Source organism: Bos indicus x Bos taurus, chromosome 15 (genome assembly GCF_003369695.1).
Source record: "Bos indicus x Bos taurus breed Angus x Brahman F1 hybrid chromosome 15, Bos_hybrid_MaternalHap_v2.0, whole genome shotgun sequence".
In the NCBI taxonomy this organism is placed as follows: domain Eukaryota; kingdom Metazoa; phylum Chordata; class Mammalia; order Artiodactyla; family Bovidae; genus Bos; species Bos indicus x Bos taurus.
Window position 1 is genome coordinate 41667530 of NC_040090.1, and position 22584 is coordinate 41690113.

Sequence of the window (22584 nt, forward strand, 5' to 3'; positions counted from 1 at the left end):
AGTCAGTAAAGATGAGACCTATTTTAAAACAAATTAAACATCCTTAAATATAAGGATATTTTAAACATCCTTAGAAGTTTAAATAGTTATACTAACTTATTCAGGTATTTATTTCATCCAACATGAAATTCATTTCTTCTGTTCACAGTAATTTTATTTTATTGATGAATTCCCAATCAATTTAAAGATATTTTAGGTACAAAAAAACTTGTTACCATGGTTCACTCAGAATAGATTTATACAATGATACAAATCAATAACAACTATGAGTTCTTTACCCTAAAAATTTCTGGATAATCTAATCTGGATACCAACACCAGGCTTTTGGGAGCAAACACTTCCGCAGGCTGAATCAAACCAGACACTTCCACTTCACCTTCAGTCTCTTCCTTCTTTGTTCCCTAAAAAGAGAGACACTGTAATCAACAGACAGACAATTTCTTAGGTTTATAACTGACAAAATGTAGCCATATCACACACTTCCATGTAATTTATGAAATCCAAAATTAATTCCAAAATATAATTTACAAAACTCAAACTAAAAACAAAGAACATACTTTGAGAGGAATCTAAGAAGCAAGTAGGCAAAGAAATTATGAAGCAGGGCATACTCATTACATTTCTGAGAATCCTTAAGCTCCAGATATATGGCACAATTTTATTTGAACATTTGGTTTCTATGTGAGGTACCAGTAATAAAAGGTAAATAAAACACAATTCATCACTGACTAGACAAATACAAATGACACTTAATGGAAATTCAGTTTCTAAGACAAGAAAAAGAAATCTGTTTTAGAAGTAAGGCACTATTTTTTAGTTTTGTTTTTTGGACTTCTCCCAGTCTTTCAAGCAAAAGAGATAATCATTTAGGATTATCTTGCAGAATGCTCTTAGAAATAAAGCCCAAACAGCTCTAAATTCTTTTTTCTCAGGAGCAACAATGTTGATTTTTTTAAAAACAGAGGACATTTTTATATACATAACTAAGTTTCAGAATGTACCTAGTTGTCACTGAGCTGTAAAGTTAAAAATAGTTGAAGTGTAAAGCTTATGTCACGCCTATTTTATTAGCACAATAAAAATATCTAGAATTTTTTTTAAACCCTAAATATTGAGTGATTAAATACTGGTTAATGTAATAAACTTGGAAAGTATTATTCTGGGGCTTCCCTAATGTTCCAGTGGTTAAGAATCCACCTTGCAATGCAGGGGACACGGGTTCCATCCCTGGTTCAGGAAGATCTCATAATGCTGCGGAGCAACTAAGGCCATGCCCACTGACTACTGAGTCTGCACTCTGGAGCCCATGAGCTGCAACTACTGAGCCCTGCATGCTCTAGAGCCCATGCTCCACAAGAGAAGTGACTCAATAAGAAGGGTTGATGCCTGTGCACCGCAACTAGAGAGTAGCTCCCACTCTCTGCAACTGGAGAAAGCCTGTGCACAGCAACAAAGACCCAGGGCAACCAAAATTAAACTAAATATATCGAAAGAAAAATAGTCTTCTCACTCATAAGCAACTTATTCAAATTCATAAGCGCTCCATAACACTATATGATGCACTATAAAACTTTGAAAAGAAAAAACCAAGATAGAAAAATATTCAAATTTATTTCCAAATGATAATGCTAGGGCATTTTCCCTGACTAGAATCCTTTTCTCTTTCCTTTCCACTAATCAAAGGTCCAGGAGCTTAGACTTTATCTTGCTTCTCAAAGGCTTTCTTTCACTGATTTTTTTCTCCAACTGTTAATTCTTAGCATTTATCAACATTGCACATACCTGTTCATACTTATTTCTCCTGCTACGCCTCTCCCCTAAATGCCACAAAATGCTGATTCAACTGCCTGCTTGACCTCTCCACTTAGATGACAAATAGGTATCTCAAATAAGACAAAAATATAGCTCCAATCTTTTTTCCCAAACTCCACTCCTCCTTCAGTAATCTCTTATCTCAGTTAAAGGAAATTCTATCCTCCCATTTAGCAAATCAAAAATGCTGATTCCTCTCTCTTTCATAACCTTGGTAGCAATCCCGATTTCTCACCACCTCCACTGCTACCACAGGGCTGTGAGCCACGATCGTCTCTTTTCTGGGTTATTTTATTAGCTCCCTTTTGTCTCCTCCATTCCTCTTTAGCCCTACTTTGCTTCCTTGCTGCTCCTCAAATGTGCTGGACATGTTCCCAGGTAAAGGTCTCAAACACTTTATTATTCCTTTACCTGGAATAGAAACAATAAATAATTCCCTCATCTCCCTCATCCTCCCATTCAAGCAAACTTCTGCTCTATTAAGGCTTTGCTGGTATCCTACTTGAAACTGCAATATCCTAACCCCACTTATGTCCCCTTTGCTTATTTTATTTTTCTCCATGGCACTTGTTACCATCCAACATTCCACTTATATTGTTTTCTGGTTTTTGCCTCAACTAGAATGTGCTTTATGAAGACCAGGATTTCTGTTTTGTTCACTGTTGATTTCCCAGTTTCTAAAACAAGAGGTGGGCACACAGTTGATATTTATATAATATTTATTCACTGCATTCATGCAGGAATGAATTTTCTTACATAAAATTTAAAATTTTCTTATTTTACCAAGGAAAGTTTTTCACCTCTACTCAAGGAGGCCAAGAACTGTATTAATATTTTCTATCTTCTTTGGAGCCCATATAGCTTCTATACAGTGACATATGACCAAGTATTAGATGTCTATGGAATGTACATATCCAAAGGGAAATATCTGTTTACTTTTTATTATGTATGATAAGATCCATATGCTCTTGAAAGATTTTCATTTGTTACAAAGCAAAAGCTAAAATTAGGTTGGGTGGTTCTGGAATTCTTAGAAATAATAAAAATGTGATGAAAATGAATTTACCAAAGATTTCCACACTTAATGAATCATCTTTTTTATGGATTACTAACAAAATTTGTCCTTGCATGACAAAAAAATGACTGAAATTCCTGAAAGAGATAAAGTTATCCACATTTTTATGAGATTGTGATACATGCCCCAGAGTACCATTAGAAATCAGCTTGAGTAAGCACATAACCGTTTCATATAAATGACCATTAACCTATGTTAAACTAAACATAAAATAGAATGCATTGGTCATTTCCTTTAATTAAATATTCACTAAGTGGAATAATTATTAACAAGAAAGAAAAAAGGTCTGACATAATATGAATCAATACTAAATAAAAACAAGTCCATTTTCTTTACATCACTATTATAGATTTTGACCTTTACTTTGTAAATGTGCTATGAATCATAAGATGCTGCTATTCTTCATTCCAATAGCTCTTCTATAAGAATACAATGTCCCAAGTTTAGAGAAAATTCGTATTCCTTTTTTCAAAGCAAAGCACTGCTGTGATTTTTTTAAAATTGTTGTTTATAACAAGTCTGATTCCAGTAAACAGTAGTGTTGTGATTTTGGTTAACTTTTTCTATAAGTAATTTATCATGTAAAAGAATAGTGCCGTTTTTTATAGCTGTTAGAATATATTTTGTGTAATAATTATGTAGTGATACTAACTCTGTTATGTGTTTTACAATGACAAATTTTCACATATTGAAAAGATGTGAGAAACGTAATAAGCAGGAAATTAAAAACACAGGAATACAAATGTAATAGACATTATAATAATGGTTAGAAATTTAACATTTTATAGTATAAAGCATTTTCACATACTGAATCTCATTTGAACAAAACTTACAAGACTTCTTCCAAGCTAAGATTATTCCTTGGTTTTAGTAGGTCCCAAAGTACTCTTGCCTGGAAAATCCCATGGACGGAGGAGCCTGGTAGGCTGCAGTCCATGGGGTTGCTGAGGGTCGGACACGACTTTCACTTTCATGCACTGGAGAAGGATATGGCAACCCACTCCAGTGTTCTTGCCTGGAGAATCCCAGGGACAGGGGAGCCTGGTGGACCACCGTCTATGAGTCGGACACGACTGAAGTGACTTAGCAGCAGCAGCAATAAAGATACATGGAGAAGGAAATGGCAACCCACTCCAGTATTCTTGCCTGGAAAATTCCATGGACAGAGGACCATGGCGGGCTACAGTCGATGGGGTCACAAAGAGTCTGTCACGACTGAGCACATCAGCAATAGATACAAATTTACCTTAAATTCTGTTTACTGAACTGCCTCACATTGACATATAAAGTGATTTTATCTTATATTTAGTGTAAGCATGTGCCACAACTTGCCCACTGACTGGTATTTTTTCCTACCTATTATTACTGTGGACCACATCTACTAGCGGCATTCCCAGCTTCCATGTAGTTCCCATTCTATGTAGCTCTCAAACTCTTCATGCCTCAATAGTATGGGATAAATTAGTACCCATCATAGCAATCTGCCTTAAAAGAACTACTGCCTTTCAAACATATCCTCAGGGAAAAATGCTAAAAATTATTAGAATACTGATTTTATGGAATGACTGCATATAGCAGATAGGCACAATCTGTAAGAAGCTTATCCTATCACCCAGGTAGAATACTTCATTCTCATCTCTGCTCTACTCCTGATGCTTGACTCCTGTCTCTTCTATTCTGAAAAGACTAACTGCATCCAATATCATCTGTGCTAAGCTCATTTTCAGCAACACTGTTTCATACTGTGTGTGTGTGTTAGTCACTCAGTCCGCTCAGTCGTGTCCAACTCTTTATGACCCCATGGACTGAAGCTTGCCAAGCTCCTTTGTCCATGAAATTCTCCAGGCAAGAATACTAGAATGGGTTGTCTTTCCTTTCTCCAGGAGATCTTCCCAACCCAGGGACTGAACCCAGGTCTCCGGCATTGCAGGCAGATTCTTTACTGTCTGAGTCACCAGGGAGTTCCTACTAATTCACCCTACAAAATTTCTTTAAACACTCAATTTTAAAAGGAGGATGAAGGACACAGCGGGATAAATTGTGAGAGTAACACTGAAACATACACATTAATATATGAAGTGGGAAGTTGCTATATAACACAGGGAGCTCAACCCAGTGCTCTGTAACAACCTAGAGGAGTAGGATGGAGTAGGGGGGTAGGGGATGGGAGGGAGTTCAAAAGAGAGGGACATATATATACTTACGGTTCATTCACATTGTTGTATGGCAGAAAAGCAAACATATTTTTAAAGCAGTTATTTGCCAATTAAACATTTTTTAATTGTGAAAGGAATTATGCAAGTAAAAATTTTCCAGTTTCACATTTCCTTTTTGAAAAGCAATTTATTACAGTACACCATTATATAGATTTGCCACAGCTAAGCAATTTGAGGACTTCAAGATCTTCCAAAATTGGAAATAAGGGAGTAGGAGTAGTTGCAAAATTCTGTAAGGTCTACAATTCCACCCTGAAAACTTCATTTCTTGCCTAACAGTCCCTTAATTATCTTGACACGTCTATATGACAAAACCTAATTTATTCTTGCATTGGTCTGAAAAATAATGACTACATGAGACAAACACATCTTAGGATTTCAAAGCTTCAGACAACTGGGCCACTAGTCTTCAGTTCAGAATGCAGTTTACCTCTAGCAAACAAAATACCGATATTTTCCCCTTCAACAGCTCCTGGACCCGCCACTATTCCAAAAGTAGGGCAAATTCATTTGCAGGTCTCTATATATTCATCCAGAAAGCTCCCTATTTTTAAGAAGCACACAATCCATAAGTTTTTTAAACATATATACTTATAAGGCAGCATTTTCCAAAGTGTTTTCGGCTGGAAGCTAACAGATATTGCTTAGGTAAAAAGGTATCCTAATCAAAAATTTTGGAAACAATAAATTAAAGCCAAGTTAAAAAGGTTTCCTCACTGAAGGAATTTTCAGACTGATAGGCAAATCTCGCTTGTGCAATGTCAAGCAAAGATGATATGAATTATTTCTCCAACTTACTGGATGCTTTATTAAAAGCATCTAGGGGACCTAGTGCCCTATGAAACATATGCTGAGAAAGGCTGTCACAAGCTGTTCTAGAATAGAAAATGTATGAAAGTGAAATACGTATATATTCCTATGTTCTATATACTAAAAAGACTAAGTTAATACCATGCTTATTTCATAAATATATTATTATATTTTATACCTGTTTCATTCATTCTCACATTTCATAAACTAAAGTGAGATTTGAAAATATTAGAACGTAGATAATGCTGCTGGAAGCTAGGGCACTTTAGTTCAGTTAAGTTCAGTTCAGTCGCTCAGTCGTGTCCGACTCTTTGCAACCCCATGAATCGCTGCACGCCAGGCCTCGCTGTCCATCACCAACACCTGGAGTTCACCCAAATTCATGTGCATCGACTCGGTGATGCCATCCAGCCATCTCATCCTCTGTCGTCCCCTTCTCCTCCTGCCCCCAATCCCTCCCAGCATCAGGGTCTTTTGCAATAAGTCAACTCTTTGCATGAGGTGGCCAAAGTACTGGAGTTTCAGCTTTAGCATCAGTCCTTCCAATGAATACCCAGGATTGATCTCCTTCAGGATGGACTGGTTGAATCTCCCTGCAGTCCAAGGGACTCTCAAGAGTCTTCTCCAACACCACAGTTCAAAAGCATCAATTCTTCGGCACTCAGCCTTCTTCACGGTCCAACTCTCACATCCATACATGACCACAGGAACAACCATAGCCTTGACTGGACGGACCTTTGTTGGCAAAGTAATGTCTCTGCTTTTGAATATGCTATCTAGGTTAGTCATAACTTTCATTCTAAGGAGTAAGCGTCTTTTAATTTCATAGCTGCAATCACCATCTGCAGTGATTTTGGAGCCAAAAAAAATAAAGTCTGACACTGTTTCCACTGTTTCCCCGTCTATTTCCCATGAAGTGATGGGACCGGATGCCATGATCTTCGTTTTCTGAATGTTGAGCTTTAAGCCAACTTTTTCACTCTCCACTTTCACTTTCATCAAGAGGCTTTTAAGTTCCTCTTCACTTTCTGCCATAAGGGAGGTGTCATCTGCATATATGAGGTTATTGTTATTTCTCCTGGCAATCTTGATTCCAGCTTGTGTTTCTTCCAGCCCAGCGTTTCTCATGATGTACTCTGCACAGAAGTTAAATAAACAGGGTGACAATATACAGCCTTGATGTACTCCTTTTCCTATTTGGAACCAGTCTGTTGTTCCATGTCCAGTTCTAACTGTTGCTTCCTGACCTGCATATAGGTTTCTCAAGAGGCAGGTCAGGTGGTCTGGTATTCCCATCTCTTTCAGAATTTTCCACAGTTTATTGTGATCCACACAGTCAAAGGCTTTGGCATAATCTATAAAGCAGAAATAGATGTTTTTCTGGAACTCTCTTGCTTTTTCCATGATCCAGAGGATGTTGGCAATTTGATCTCTGGTTCCTCTGCCTTTTCTAAAACCAGCATGAACATCTGGAAGTTACAGTTCACGGAAGCCTGGCTTGGAGAATTTTGAGCATTACTTTACTAGCATGTGAGATGAGTGCAACTGTGTGGTAGTTTGAGCATTCTTTGGCATTGCCTTTCTTTGGGATTGGAATGAAAACTGACCTTTTCCAGTCCTGTGGCCACTGCTGAGTTTTCCAAATTTGCTGGCATATTGAGTGCAGCACTTTCACAGCATCATCTTCCAGGATTTTAAAAAGCTCAACTGGAATTCTATCACCTCCACTAGCTTTGTTCATAGTGATGCTTTCTAAGGCCCACTTGACTTCATATTCCAGGATGTCTGGCTCTAGGTGAGTGATCACACCATGGTGATTATCTGGGTTGTGAAGCTCTTTTTTGTACAGTTCCCCTGTGTAATCTTGCCACCTCTTCTTAATATCTTCTGCTTTTGTTAGGTCCATACCATTTCTGTCCTTATCGAGCCCATCGTTGCATGAAACGTTTCCTTGGTATCTCTGATTTTGTTGAAGAGATCTCTAGTCTTACCCATTCTGTTGTTTTCCTCTATTTCTTTGCATTGATCGCTGATGAAGGCTTTCTTATTTCTCTTTGCTATTCTTTGGAACTCTGTATTCAGATGCTTATATCCTTCCTTTTCTCCTTTGCTTTTTGCCTCTCTTCTTTTCACAGCTATTTGTAAGGCCTCCTCAGACAGCCATTTTGCTTGTTTGCATTTCTTTTCCAAGGGGATGGTCTTGCTCCCTGTCTCCTGTACAATGTCACAAACCTCCGTCCATAGTTCATCAGGCACTCTGTCTATCAGATCTAGTCCCTTAAATCTATTTCTCACTTCCACTGTATAATCATAAGGGATTTGATTTAGGTCATACCTGAATGGTCTAGTGGTTTTCCCTACTTTCTTCAATTTAAGGCTCTTTACAGCTGCCCTAAGAAAATATTCAGTTTGCCTGTGGCCCATTCTCACCATGAGTTAGGAACTTCTTCTCTAGACCAGTGGTTCTGTAACTTTAGTGCACAACAGGATCACTGCTGCTGCTGCTGCTGCTGCTAAGTCGCTTCAGTCGTGTCTGACTCTGTGCGACCCCACAGACGGCAGCCCACCAGGCTCCCCTGTCCCTGGGATTCTCCAGGCAAGAACACTGGAGTGGGTTGCCATTTCCTTCTCCAATCCATAAAAGTGAAAAGTGAAAGTGAAGTCGCTCAGTTGTGTCCGACTCTCAGCAACCCCATGGACTGCAGCCTACCAGGCTCCATGGGATTTGAGGGCTTGCTAAAACCGATTTTTGAGTCCCACCCCTAAAATTTCTGATTCAGTAGGTCTGAGGTAGAATCCAAGGATTTTCATTTCTAACAAGTTACCTAGTGATACTGATATTGCTTGTGCAGGGATCAGTTATGTCCAACTCTTCGCAACCCTATGGATTGTAGACTTCTCTGTCCATGGGATTCTCTAGTCACGAGTACTGGAATGGGTTGCCAGTTCCTCCTCCAGGGGATCTTTACTACCCAGGGATTGAACCTGCATCTCTTAGGTGTCCTGCATTGGCAAATGGGTTCTTTACCTCTAGCGCAAACTGGAAAGCCCAGAGATCATGCAGTTTTAAATTAATCAATATGAGAATATAAAAGAAAATAATAACTGTAACATATATTCTATATGCCAGACACTGTTCTAAGCATCATAAGAGTGTAAATAATTCATTTATACAATCAAGAACTTATTAAATACTATTTTCCAGTAAGGAAACCAGAACTCCCTGGAGAAATGACATTCTAATTTTGAATCACAAAAAAGTACAAAATTAGCCTATTCATCTTAGTAAAAAAGTAAATAATCTGTCAAAGACTAACAGAATCAAAATAAATAAAAATCACAATTGACTGATTTAAACATACAAAAATCCATAAGTTTATAATTTTTAATTGGTCACTGCTTCCCTGGTGGCTCAGAGGTTAAAGTGTCTGCCTCCCATGCAGGAGACCCAGGTTCAATCCCTGGGTTGGGAAGATCCCCTGGAGAAGGAAATGGTAACCCACTCCAGTATTCTTGTCTGGAGAATCCCATGGATGGAGAAGCCTGGTAGGCTATAGTCCATGGGGTCGCAAAGAGTCGGACACGACTGAGCGACTTCACTTCTTCTTCTCACTTCTCAAAGATGGCTAAAGGGGTTCCCTGATAGCTCAGGTGGTAAAGAATCGGCCTGCAATGCAGGAGACCTTGGTTTGATTCCTGGGTTGGGAAGATCCACTGGAGAAGAGATATGCTACCCACTCCAGTATTCTTGGGCTTCCCTTCTGGCTCAGCTGGTAAAGAATCCGCCTGCCTTGCAGGAGACCTGGGTTTGATCCCTGGGTTGGGAGGATCCCCTGGAGAAGGGAAAGGCTACCTGCTCCAGTATTACCAATCTAACTGTAGTCAATGAAAGTTCTATTTAATAACTGAAATTCAGTTAATAAATCCAGAAAGAATAATAGAAGGAAGAATTTACCTTCTGCAATTCTTGCTTAAATAATGTATTTAGGCAAAGATCATCAGTAGACCCAAACTAAGTGAAGGCTGGCACCACCCCAAAGCCACAAATCAATCTTAACAATACTAAAAGTAGAACAACCAGAAGTTAAGTTTATCTTGATGAGATGCAATAGGAAGTACAGTACAATCTTTGAAGTGGTCTTGATTTAAAAATTGAATGTGAATCCAATCAAGCCTCTAGATCTAAATATTACTTTAAGTAAACTATGGAGAATAGAGATATAATGGAGAACAGAGGTAAAAATAATATGGAGAATTAATCAGCCCAATCCAGAATACAGAACTTTGTATAGAACAAATGACCCAATTTCTCTACTGCCCCCAAAAGACGGCCTGTTACAGAAAAAAACTGAAGAAATATCAACCAAATATAATGTGCAGAATTTGCCTGAATAAGTCAAGACAAATTTTTAAATTTAGAAATATGTAAGTTAGATATTAGATAATATTAAGGGATTATTCGTTGTAATTAATTTTTAAGTATTATAATGGCAGATTGGTAATGTAAAAAAAAATCTTTATCAGTTAGAGATATATACTAAAATATTTGGGGCTTCCCTGGTGGTTCAGGCGGTAAAGAATCCACCTGCTAATGCAGGAGACCCAGGTTTGATCGCTGGGTTGGGAAGATCCCCTGGAGAAGAGAAGGGCTACCTATTCCAGTATTCTTGCCTGGAAAACCCATGGACAAAGGAGCATGGCAAGTTACAGTCCGTGGGGTCACAAAGAGTCAGACATAACTGAGGGACTAAGCATGCGTGCAGCATGCACACACTAAAATATTTGCAATAATTTATGGTGTCTGGGGTTTGCTTTAAAATGTCTCCATTTTAAAAAAAAAGGATTTAAACTTTAAAAGACCAACAAAATTCTGATAATTTTTAAAGCTGGGTCAAGTGTAATGGGATTTATATACTACTCACTTAAATTTTGTTTTAAAAAAAATTCCCATCTAAAAAACAAAGAAAATAAAACCTTCATTATCCATCTCCTATGTGTCAACGTTATTCTAAAGTACATTTATTCATTTTGCTCCTTTGATCACACTTGGTTGCTGACATACCAAAATGTCTTTAGTTTGAACTGTATTATTATTGGTTCATAAACACACTTACAGACTCATTAAAAGATTCTAAAATGATACACATCCTAAGTTGCTTCAGTCTTGTCCAACTCTATGCGACCCCACGGACTGCAGCCCACCAGACTCCTCTGTCCATGGGACTCTCCAGGCAAGAATACTGGAATGGGTTGCCATTTCCATCTTCAAGGGATCTTCCCGACCCAGGGATGGAACCCATGTCTCTTAAATCTCTTGCATTGGCAGGCGGGTTCTTTACTAGTGCCACCTGGGAAGTTCAAAAAATTTAGACAAGTCCATCTTTTTATAGGGTAAGTCATATAATAAAGCACCTCACATCTATCATATTTTACTGATTACTTAAAAAATGTTATAATCACATTGCCTAACTGAATAATTCTGGGAATATGTTATCAAAAATTTAATGCCAAGCTTTTGCTTGTGTTTTTTGACAGTGTTACTGTAACTTAGAAAGATAAGAGCCAACATTTTTAAAGTTGCACAATTATATTTTGGATGGTTTGTGTCCCTAAGTTCCTCTTCTTTAGACTTCCAAATAATGTGTCATAGTATATTTGGTATGAAATAATTCACACCAAATGAGAATTAAAAGATCTATTTTTGAATTGATGATATGATCCAAAAATAAAAGAAAAACACATTTTTTAAAAAGGACATAGTTCACTGTTCACATTGAAAATGGGAACAACATTAATGATGACCCAAGAAAGGAACATCATCTGGACTTTAATATTATCTTTTTCAAATATTACCTCATTGTTTTTACCATTTTTTTGGACCAATTCCAAAAGATATTATCTCTCGATTCTTCACAAAGAAAAGCTGTTATATAATTCTGGCTAGCGTCTACTACCTAGGTGAACTTATACAGGAGCTAGAAATCTTATAACTTAAACTCGAAGCAGACTCTAACTTTCTGTAAGGTAACTGTGAATACTAAATAAATTACAATGCTTTGGTCCAGTTAAAGTGGCAAATAGGAAAATATTTGAGCTAAAAAGAAAAATAATTTTCAAGTGTTAATTCTAAATATATGAGAACATTGGAGAAGGCAATGGCACCCCACTCCAGTACTCTTGCCTGGAAAATCCCATGGGCCGAGGAGCCTGGTAGGCTGCAGTCCATAGGGTTGCTAAGAGTCAGACATGACTGAGCGACTTCACTTTCACTTTTCACTTTCATGCATTGGAGAAGGAAATGGCAACCCACTCCAGTGTTCTTGCCTGGAGAATCCCAGGGACGGGGGAGCCTGGTGGGCTGCCATCTATGGGGTCACACAGAGTCGGACACGACTGAAGTGACTTAACAGCATGAGAACATTGATCTTGGTTTTTAATATTATTTATTAGTCAAATGAGCCAGGGATCCTTGAAGTATTGGCTGATTTAAAGACTGGAGCAGGGAAGGAAAAAGGTGATCCTGGAACACCTTGTTATGACAGAAATTTTTAAAATGCTTTAAAAAAAAAAACTATTGTGGGGTTTTGACAAGACAACACAGGAACCATTCTGATGGGGTAATCACTGGTCAAATCTTAGACAATCTGTGCATCACAACAGGGAAAACCATTAATTATATACTACTGAAGAAAAAAGAAACTAGAATACATGAGATCATATCTCACATAGATAGACAAGACAGAAAAGGTAAAATGTCAACTGCTGACTGGTAAAGGTACAGATAGAGGGTGTGCACAGTTGGAAAACAGTCATTTTGCAACCATCATACTAAGCACTGGCATAGGCAAGAATCATCACTAAATGCTAAATCTGGTGGGAGTGTAGAGGGACAATTAATTAGTTACAGAATATTTAGTCTTAAAGTATCTTACCACACACAGCTTATTAGTTCCAAGAAAGAAAAAAAAAACAAGCAAGTATACAATGGAGATATCTGACAATCACCAGACCAGGTACACAAAAAGAACATCAGTAGGGCAGGCTGGTAGCAGACAGACATTGTGTACTTCCACATATGTGCCCATAGAAGGACATACACTTGGTATTCCAAATGCTGGTAGTATTCCAGCTACTGGTGGATAACCTGAATCTAAAGCGAGAGATATCAGAAAAACAAAAAATGTTAAGAGTTCTATTTAAAAGAGGCGTTCGGACCTGCATTATTTGAAAATGTCAAAGGCTGAGCAACTATTTCAGATGAAAACAGACATAAGAGAAATGATAAATGCAACACATGATTTTTTTAAACTACATCCTATACTGGAGGACCAAAAAAAGGCAGTGGGAAGGGCATAAAGAACATTAGGTCAAATGACAAAACTGAATATGGATGGTAGAGGAGATAAAGGTGTATTACCGATGTCGTTTTCTAATACTGATAACCATACTATGCTTATGTTAGAAAAAAAAAAAACTAACTCATGAAATACACACTGAATACTTTAGGGCAAAGAGAAATGAAACACACTAATTTGTCTCAAATAGTTCAGAACAATGTGTGTCTATCTGTCTATCTAAGGAGAAAGATGGAGTGGAGTAGGGGAAGGAGAGTGGGGTCTATTAAAGATAATTAATATTTACGATAATAAACATCTTAATCCATTTAACTGTTGATGGTCTCTTAGCTTGTTGCTGTATCTTGGCTATTGTGAATAATGCTGCAATGAACATGGGAAGCAGATATCTCTTCTATACCCTATTTTCATTTCCTTTGGATATATACTCAGAAGTAGTATTGCTGGATTTATAAGGCAGTTCTATTTTTAATTTTTTGAGGAATTTCCATTTTCATTATCCATAGTATTTCCCACCAATTCACATTTCCACCCACCGTTCACAAGGGTTCCCTCTTATCTACAGTCTTGTATACACTTGTTGTCTCTCATCTGTTTGATAACTGCCATTCTAACAGTTGGCAGTGTTAGGTGATATTTCATTATGTATGAGGTGATATTTCATTATGTTATTGATTTCCATTTCCCTGATTATTACTTACTTCTGCTAAGCAACAACAAAAAAATCCAAGTCACTGGCAAGACCTTTGTTAAGGAGTTTATCCCCAAGTGTTTACTTTTTTTAAGAGCTTACTGTTTCATTTATTTCCACTCTGATCTTTGTTATTTCCTTCATTCTATTAATTTTTGGCTTAGTTTTGGCATCTTCTAGCTCCTTACAGTATAAACTTAATTTGCTTATTTGAGGTTTTGCTCTTTTCTTAATTTAGGTGTTAATTACTATAATCACTGTAAATTTCCCCCCTTTTGGTTCAGTCAATAAATTTTGGTATGTTGTATCTTCATTTTCATTTGTCTCAAGGTTTTTTAAATTCTTCTTTACTGTATTCTTTGACCCACTCAGTAGTGTATTATTTAACCTCCACATAGCTGTAAATTTTCCAGTCCTCTTCTTGTAATTGACTTCTAATTCTATACTTCTGTGGTTGGAAAAGAAGCTTAATATAATTTTAATCTTAAATGAATTGACTTCATTTGTGGTCTACCATATTATCTATCCTAGGGAATGTTCCATGTATGCTTGAGAAGTATGTGTATTCAGCTGCTATCATAGGGAAGGTTCTCCATATGTTGTATAGAGGCACCTTCAGGAATATGGAAATAAAAGAAATTATTGCATTCTCAGAACTAACTTATATTCAAAAGATCAACAGGGAAATGAAAGGTCCCTTCAAAGAGACAGTGAGGCTCTCAAATAGAGAACATTCTTTCTCATCAGAATGAACTGATCAAAATGGGAACTGAATTAACTAACTGTGTTGGCAACACCCACTTGAATGCTATCTAGGACAGAAATGATTAGAATCATAGACATTTAAGTTTTCTGTCTGCACTGACAGCATGTTATTGTTGTTTAGTTGCTCAGTCGTGTCTGACTCTTTGTGACCCTATGGGCTGCAATATGCCAGGGTTCCGTTTCCTTCACTATCTCCTGGAGTTTGCTAGACCTTATGTCCATTGAGTCAATGATGCCATCCAACAATCTCATCCTCTGTTGACCCCTTTTCTGCCTGCCTTCAATCTTTCCCAGCATCGGGGTCTTTTCCAATGAGTCAGCTCTTCGCATCAGGTGGCCAAAGTACTGGAGCTTCAGCTTCAGCATCAATATTCTAATGAATATTCAGGGTTGATTTCCTTCAGGATTGACTGGTTTGATCTTCTTGCTGTCCAAGGGACTCTCAAGAGTCTTTTCCAACACTGCAGTTCAAAAGCACTCAGCCTTCTTTATGGTCCAATTCTCACATCTGTACATGACTACTGGAAAAACTATAGCCTTGACTATACAGATAATTATTAATTTAAAAAATAGTTGGCCCTGAACAATGCAGGATTCAGAGATGCCGATTTCTCTGTGCAGTTGAAAATCCACACGTTACCTTCACAGTTGGTGTTCTGTATCCACATATTCAACCAACCATGGATCAAGTGTTTACTGAAAAAAAACCCATGTATAAGTGGACCTGTGCAGTTTAAGCCCATGTTGTTTAAGGGTCAATTACACAAATAATTGGCTGTGTTAATCTGGCAGGTATTACATCCCTGACATGAAAAATTCCTTTGTTTGATTCCACAATCAAAATGAATCTGATTTTGACATGGCTTCCCACAAAGATCTGACAATACGGAGAAAGTGTGCTGATAATATAGATAACATATATTTTGTTCTATATAAACTTTTAACTTATCACTATAAATTAAAAACCAGCATACTAGTTTTAATACATTGCTCTAATGAACTTAGATAATGTGAGTCAGTACCATGAAAGTTGGTTTGTTTACTCTTGTAAAGGGAAATTTTTGCATCAAGAACATTCAGACCATGGCATTTAATTAAAATAGCAAAAATAACAAATGCTCCTTTGTGAGGCCACTTCAGAAAGCACAGCAAATAATGCAAACTGACTCCCTCAACATCCTGCAAACTGTTTTATAGTTTCCTTCTCATACTATAGAGACTTAATTTGTGCACAACAAATTAACAAATAACAACAAAAAAGTTTTTCTGATTCCTTTGTGGGCGGCTGGAGGGGGGAATCTGTAAGCAATCTGACTTACACAAGGAAACAACCCATATGGCACTTAAAGCAGGAGTCACCAAAACGTGGCAGTGGCTGCATGTGGCAGAAAGGGTTTTTTTTTTTAAGTGCAATTATTATGAAGGTTATAGTGGTGGTTCAGACAGTAATGAATCTGCTCATGATGCTGGAGACCTGGGTTCAATCCCTGAGTCAGGAAGACCCCCTGGAGAAGGAAATGGCAACTTACTCCAGTATTCTTGCCTGGAAAATGCTCCCCAAAGGAGCAATACTTTCTCATAATATCTTTTCTGAATAAATTAGAGGCAGTATTTAGTTATCTGAAACAGAGAGAACCCCAACTAATACTCTGAAAGACCAGTACTTTTAATTACTTTTAATTTCTATAGTTCTAGCCTAATAATTTCAGTACCATCATTGTGATAATACCACCACCAATAATAATGAGTTAACAGTTACTTCCGTGCTTAAAAAATAATATCAAGCATTGTGATAAGTGATTTATAAATATTCTGATTAAATGCTCTATATTCTGTGAAAGCTACCTCAGGAGAAGGACTAAAAGGGACAAACCACAGCTTCACCATGAGCAGATACAAATCTTCTTACCAACCAATTTGCAGATGTGCTATTCTTAGAAATATGTAGACTATAAATAATATTTTAAAGAAGAACAATTAATCTTGGACAATTACTTTGCCTTTTTGCTCTCTTCAATAATACAGTACCTCAGCCTTTTTAAAGTAAATCACATAACTCAAACTTGCAGTTCTAACAAAAACAAATATAGCATAATAAACAGATTCCTAAAAAGGTGCCCTTTGGCTATAATTTGGCTAGAAAAGTTATTGCACCTGAAGATTGATCTCTGCTTCATAAAAGGTTAGACACGAGCAGTAATGTCGATCTGAGTCAATATCTGTCAGGACCACCACAAAAAACGTTGGTTGCTTCCTCTCTCTGGACAGCTGCCATCCGCCAGGCTGACAAAACTAAAATCAGATAGAAAAATATAAAACTGTTACGTCTGAAAAGTATAAAGGTAAATTTATTATTTATATATCTTTTAAGAATGTTCAATGTTTTCTCATTTACAAAAATTTTTCAGATATGTCACTTCAGCCATTATTTTTAAAATCAATCACAAATTGATAATATTAGCATACTTCCACTAATGTGCATATGCGTTTTAAGAAGACAGCCTAGATTTTTCCAGAGATGCCACACATTCTGAGACCTAAGTTGGCATCCATAGGAACAGAGCACTGAGATGAAAGTTTTGTGTCATTAGAACAAATCATGAGGTAAGCTGAAGATAAAAGTACTCACTTCCTACCATGGATGGAAAATAGAATTATTTTAAAATATCATCATTAATCTAAGACTTCAATTCAGAAAAATAGGCTTTGTTCATCGAGACAGACCACATTCTGGGCTATAAAATACATCTTAATTTATTTAAAAGGATAGAGTTCATATAAAGCATGCTCTCAGACCACAGTAAAATTAAACTAAAAGTCAGTTACAGAAAAATGGCTGGAAAATCCCAAAATACTTGGAGATTAAATAATAAGACACTTCTAAGAATCTCAAAAGAAATTTTCAAATATATTTAACTAAATGAAAATATAACAACATTTGTGGGATTCAGCAAAAGCACTGCTTGGAGGGAATTTTATAGCAGTGAATTCATATATTAGAAAAGATGAAAATCTAAAATAAATAATCTAACTTTTAGGAAACTAGGACAAGAAGAGCAAATTAAATTCAAAGCAAGCAGAAGAAAAGAAATAATAAAATTAGATCAGAAGTCAATGAAATCTATAAAAGGAAATCAATAGAGAAAGGCAACAAAATCTAAAGCTAGTTCTTCAAAAAGAACATTAAAGTCAACAAGCCTCTAGCCAGACAAACTAAAAATAAAAGATACACATTATTAACATCAAAAATGAAAGATGACACATTACTACAGACATTAAAAAGATAATAAAGGAATACTATGCATAAGTCTACGTCCACAAATTTGATAATCTACATAAAATCAGTTTCTTGAAAGACATAATCTGATAAAATTCACCAAGAAATAGACAATGTGAATAGACCTAGATCTATTAAAGAATTTGAATCAACAATTAATAATCTTCCAAAATACAAAGCATCAGGTCCCAAAAGGTTCATTGGTAAATCTTAACAAATATTGAAGACGAAACTAAAACATCCTCTATAATCTCTTCCGTAAGACTGAAGCACAAGAAATACTTCCTGACTCATTCCATAAAGCCAGCATTACCCTAATACTAAAATCAGAAAAAAACAATTTACAATAAAACTACATATCACTGAGCTTCCCTTGTAGCTCAGTTGGTAAGAATCTGCATGCAATGCAGGAAACCAGGGTTCAATCCCTGGGTTGGGAAGATCCCCTGGAGAAGGAAATGACAACCCACTCCACTATTCTTGCCTAGAGAATCCCATGGATAGAGGAGCCTGGCAGGCTATAGTCAATGGGGTAGCAAGAGTCAGACACGACTTAGTGACTAAACCACCACCACACATCTCTCATGAACACAGTTGCAAAAAGCTTCAACAAAATATCTGCAAATTGAAAATACCAACATATGAAAAGAATTACACACCAAGACAAAATAAGATTTATTTTGGGTATGCAGAGCTGGTTCAACATTTGAAAACCAATTTATCACATGAAGAAGCTAAACAAGAAAAAGTGCATGATCGTATCAGTAAATGCAAAAAAGGAATTTGAGAAAATCAAATACCAATTCACGATAGAAACTCTCAGCAAAGTAAGGATAGAGGGGAAGTTCCTTAACTTGTTAGAAAAAAAAAAAAAATCTACAGCTAACAATATACGTAATGTTAAGAAACTAGATGCTTTCTAGCTAAGATTAGGAACAAAGATGTCACTTCTTACCACTACTTTTCTAAATTATACTGAAAGTCCTAGCTAATACAATGAGTCAAAAAAAAAGGAAATAAAAGGTTTACAAATTAAGAAGGAATAAGTATAACTGTCTTTTTACTCCCAAATGACATGACTGTCTCTGTAGAAAACCTGAAAGTAATAAGCAATTACAGCAATGTTCCAGGATACAAGGTCAATAAACAAAAGTCAAGTCTCCTATATATACCAACAATGATCAAGTGTCATTTGATATTAAAAACACAATACTATCTTCATATATTAGCACCCTCAAAATGAAATACTTAGGTATAAACCTAATAAGCTATGTATAATATATATTATATATATAAATTACAAGACATTGACAAAGGAAATCAAAGAAATAGAGTGATTCCAATGTTCATCAATAGGAAGACATGATACTGTCAAGTTTCAATTCTTCCCAGCTTGATTTATAGATTCAATGCAATCCCCCCAAAATCCAGCAAGTTATTTATGGATATTGACAAACTAATGTTAAAGTTGATGTGGAGAGGCAAAAGACCCAGAAGAGCCAACTTAAATGCAAGAGCAAAGCTGGAAGAGTGACACCATCTGACTTCAACACTTACTATATAGCTACAGTCATCAGGACAGTGTGGTGCTGGTGAATGAAGATACAAATAGATCAATTAAGAACAGTGAGCCCAGGAACAGACCACGTGAATACAATCAACTGAAGTTTGACAAAAGAGCAAAAGCAACACAGTGGAGAAAAGACAGTGTTTTCACAAATGGTGCTGGACCAACAAAATATTCATATACAAGAAAGTAAATCTAGACACAGACTTTGCACCCTTCACAAAAATAAACTCAGAGTGGACCATACATCTAAATGTAAAATACAAAACTATAAAATATCTAAGGATAACATAGGAGAAAACAAAGACAATATTTGTTTGGGCAATGACTTTTTTGATACAACCCCAAAATTATAAACCAGGAAAGAAAGAGTCAATAAGTCAGACTTCATTAAAATTCAAAACTTCTGCTCTGTGAAAGACACTGTCAAGAAAATAAGAAGATAAACTAAGGACTGGGAGAAAATATTTGCAAAACACATATCTGATAATGTATTATCATCCAAAATATACAAAAGAGATTTTAAAACTAAATAATAAGAAAGTGAACAACTCAATTTAAAAGACAGCAAAAGATCTGAATAAGATTATTGTTGCTCAGTTGCTAAGCCATGTCCAACTCTTTGCGAACCCATGGATTGCAGCATGCCAGGCTCCTCTATCTTCCACTATCTCCTGGAGTTTGCTCAAATTCATGTCTACTGAGTCAATGATGCCATCTAATCAATCTAATCCTCTGCTGCCCTCTTCTCCTATAGCCATCAGTCTTTCCTAGCATTGGGGCCTTTTCCAAAGAGTCAGCTCTTTGTAGCATGTGCCCAAAATATTGGAGCTTCAGCAATAGTCCTTCCAATGAATATTCATGGTTGATTTCCTTTAAGATTCACTGGTTTGATCTCCTTGAAGTACAAGGGACTCTCAAGTCTTCAACACCACCACAGTTCAAAAGCATCAATTCTTCAATACTCAGCTTTCTTTATGATCCAACTGTCACATCTGCATGTGACAGGTGGAAAAACCATAGCTTTGACTATGTAGATCTTTGTCAGCACAGTCATGTATCTGCTTTTTAATATTCTGCCTAGGTTTCTCATAGATTTCCTTCCAAAGAGAAAGCATCTTTCAATTTCATGGCTGCAGTCATGGTCTGCAGTGATTCTGGAGTCCAAGAAAATAAAATCTGTCACTGCTTCCAATTTTTCCCCCTTCTATTTGCCATCAACTGATGGGACCAAGTGCCATGACCTTAGTTTTTAGAATGCTGAGTTTCAAGCCAACTTTTTCACTCTCCTCTTTCACCTTCATCAAGCAACTCTTCTTGGTTTCCCTGGTAGCTCAGCAGGTAAAGATTCTACCTGCAATGCAGGAGACCTGGTTTGATCTCTGGGTTAGGAAGATCCCCTGGAGGAGGGCATGGCAACCCACTACGTATTCTTGCCTGGAGAATCCCCATGGGAAGAGGAGCCTGCCAGGCTACAGTTCATGGGGTCGCAAGGAGTCGGGCATGATTGAGCGACTAAGTACAGTGCAAGATAGTAAGAAACTCTTCAGTTCTTCTTCAGTTTCCTTCTGAATAAATCTCTCTCCAAAAAAGATACACAGAAGGCAAATAAGCATATGAAAAGATGTTTAATATCATACTTCATAGTTCAGTTCAGTTGCTCAGTCATGTCCGACTCTTTGTGACCCCATGAACTGCAGCACGCCAGGCTTCCCTGTCCATCACAAACACCCGGAGTTCACCCAAACCCATGTCCATTGAGTCAGTGATGCCATCCAACCATCTCAACCTCTGTCATCCCCTTCCCCTCCTGCCCTCAATCTTTCCCAGCATCAGGGTCTTATCAAATGAGTCAGCTCTTCACATCAGGTGGCCAAAGTATTGGAATCTCAGCTTCAACATCAGCCCTTCCAATGAACATCCAGGACTGATCTCTTTTAGCATGGACTGGTTGAATCTCCTTGCAGTCCAAGGGACTCTCAAGAGTCTTCTCCAACACCACAGTTCCAAAGCATCAATTCTTCGGCGCTCAGCCTTCTTCACAGTCCAACTCTCACATCCATACATGACCACTGGAAAAACCATAGCCTTGACTAGACGGACCTTTGTTGGCAAAGTAATGTCTCTGCTTTTGAATATGCTATCTAGGTTGGTCATAACTTTCCTTCCAAGGAGTAAGCATCTTTTAATTTCATGGCTGCAATCACCATCTACAGTGATTTTGGAGCCCCGAAAAATAAAGTCAGCCACTGTTTCCCCATCTATTTGCCATGAACTGATGGGACCATAAGGGACTGCAAATTAAAAGAATGAGACACTGCCATATACTTATTAAAATGGCCAAAATACAAAATAATGACAATGCCAGATGCTGACAAAAATACAGGACAACAGGAACTCTCACTTATTGCTAGTGAGAATGTAAAATGGTACTACTACATTGTAAGAGAGTGTGGCAGTTTCTTACAAAACTAAACATACTCTTACCTAAAAGCCAAATACTTACCCAAAGGAGTTGAAAACATATATTCACACAAAACCTGCACGTGGATGTTTATAGCAGCTTTATTCAAAACTGTCAAAATGTGGAAATAGCCAAGATATCCTTCAGTAAGTGAAGGCACATCCAAGTGAAGGGATATTTTATTGCACTAAAAAGAAATGAGCTATCAGGCTTCCCCGGTGGCTCAGTGGTAGAGAATCTGCCTGCCAATGCAGGAGACATGGGTTCAATCCCTGGTCCATCAGGATCCCACATGCTGTGGAGCAACTAAACCCGTGTGCCACAACTACTGAGCCTGTGCACTAGAGCCCAGGTGCTGCAACCACTGAAGCCTGCACACGATAGGGCCCATGCGCCACAAGAGAAGCCCCATGCTGCAACTGGAGAGCAGTCCCCATCTCGCCACAACGAGGAAAAAAGCTTGGGCAGCAACCAAAACCCAGCACAGCCAAAAGTAAATAAAATAAAGAAATGAGCTATCAAGCCATGAGAAAACATGGAGGAACATAAATA

General features: G+C 37.3%; 1 protein-coding gene and 1 non-coding gene across 5 annotated transcripts in view; one reads left to right on the forward strand and one right to left on the reverse strand.

The window, feature by feature from the left end:
• SBF2 (SET binding factor 2) overlaps positions 1–22584 on the reverse strand; it is a 496673-nt gene that overhangs the window by 260282 nt on the left and 213807 nt on the right. For all 4 annotated transcript variants that reach the window (XM_027563255.1, XM_027563254.1, XM_027563253.1 and 1 more), the window contains exons 3-4: positions 16879–17016; positions 279–401 (exon numbers count right to left, since the gene is read on the reverse strand). In XM_027563255.1, coding sequence (XP_027419056.1) covers positions 279–401; positions 16879–17016 — 261 coding nt within the window. The remainder of the gene's footprint in view (positions 1–278; positions 402–16878; positions 17017–22584) is intronic.
• Positions 9315–9386, forward strand: TRNAG-CCC. Its single transcript has one exon. It is a non-coding gene; the product is annotated as a tRNA-Gly (tRNA).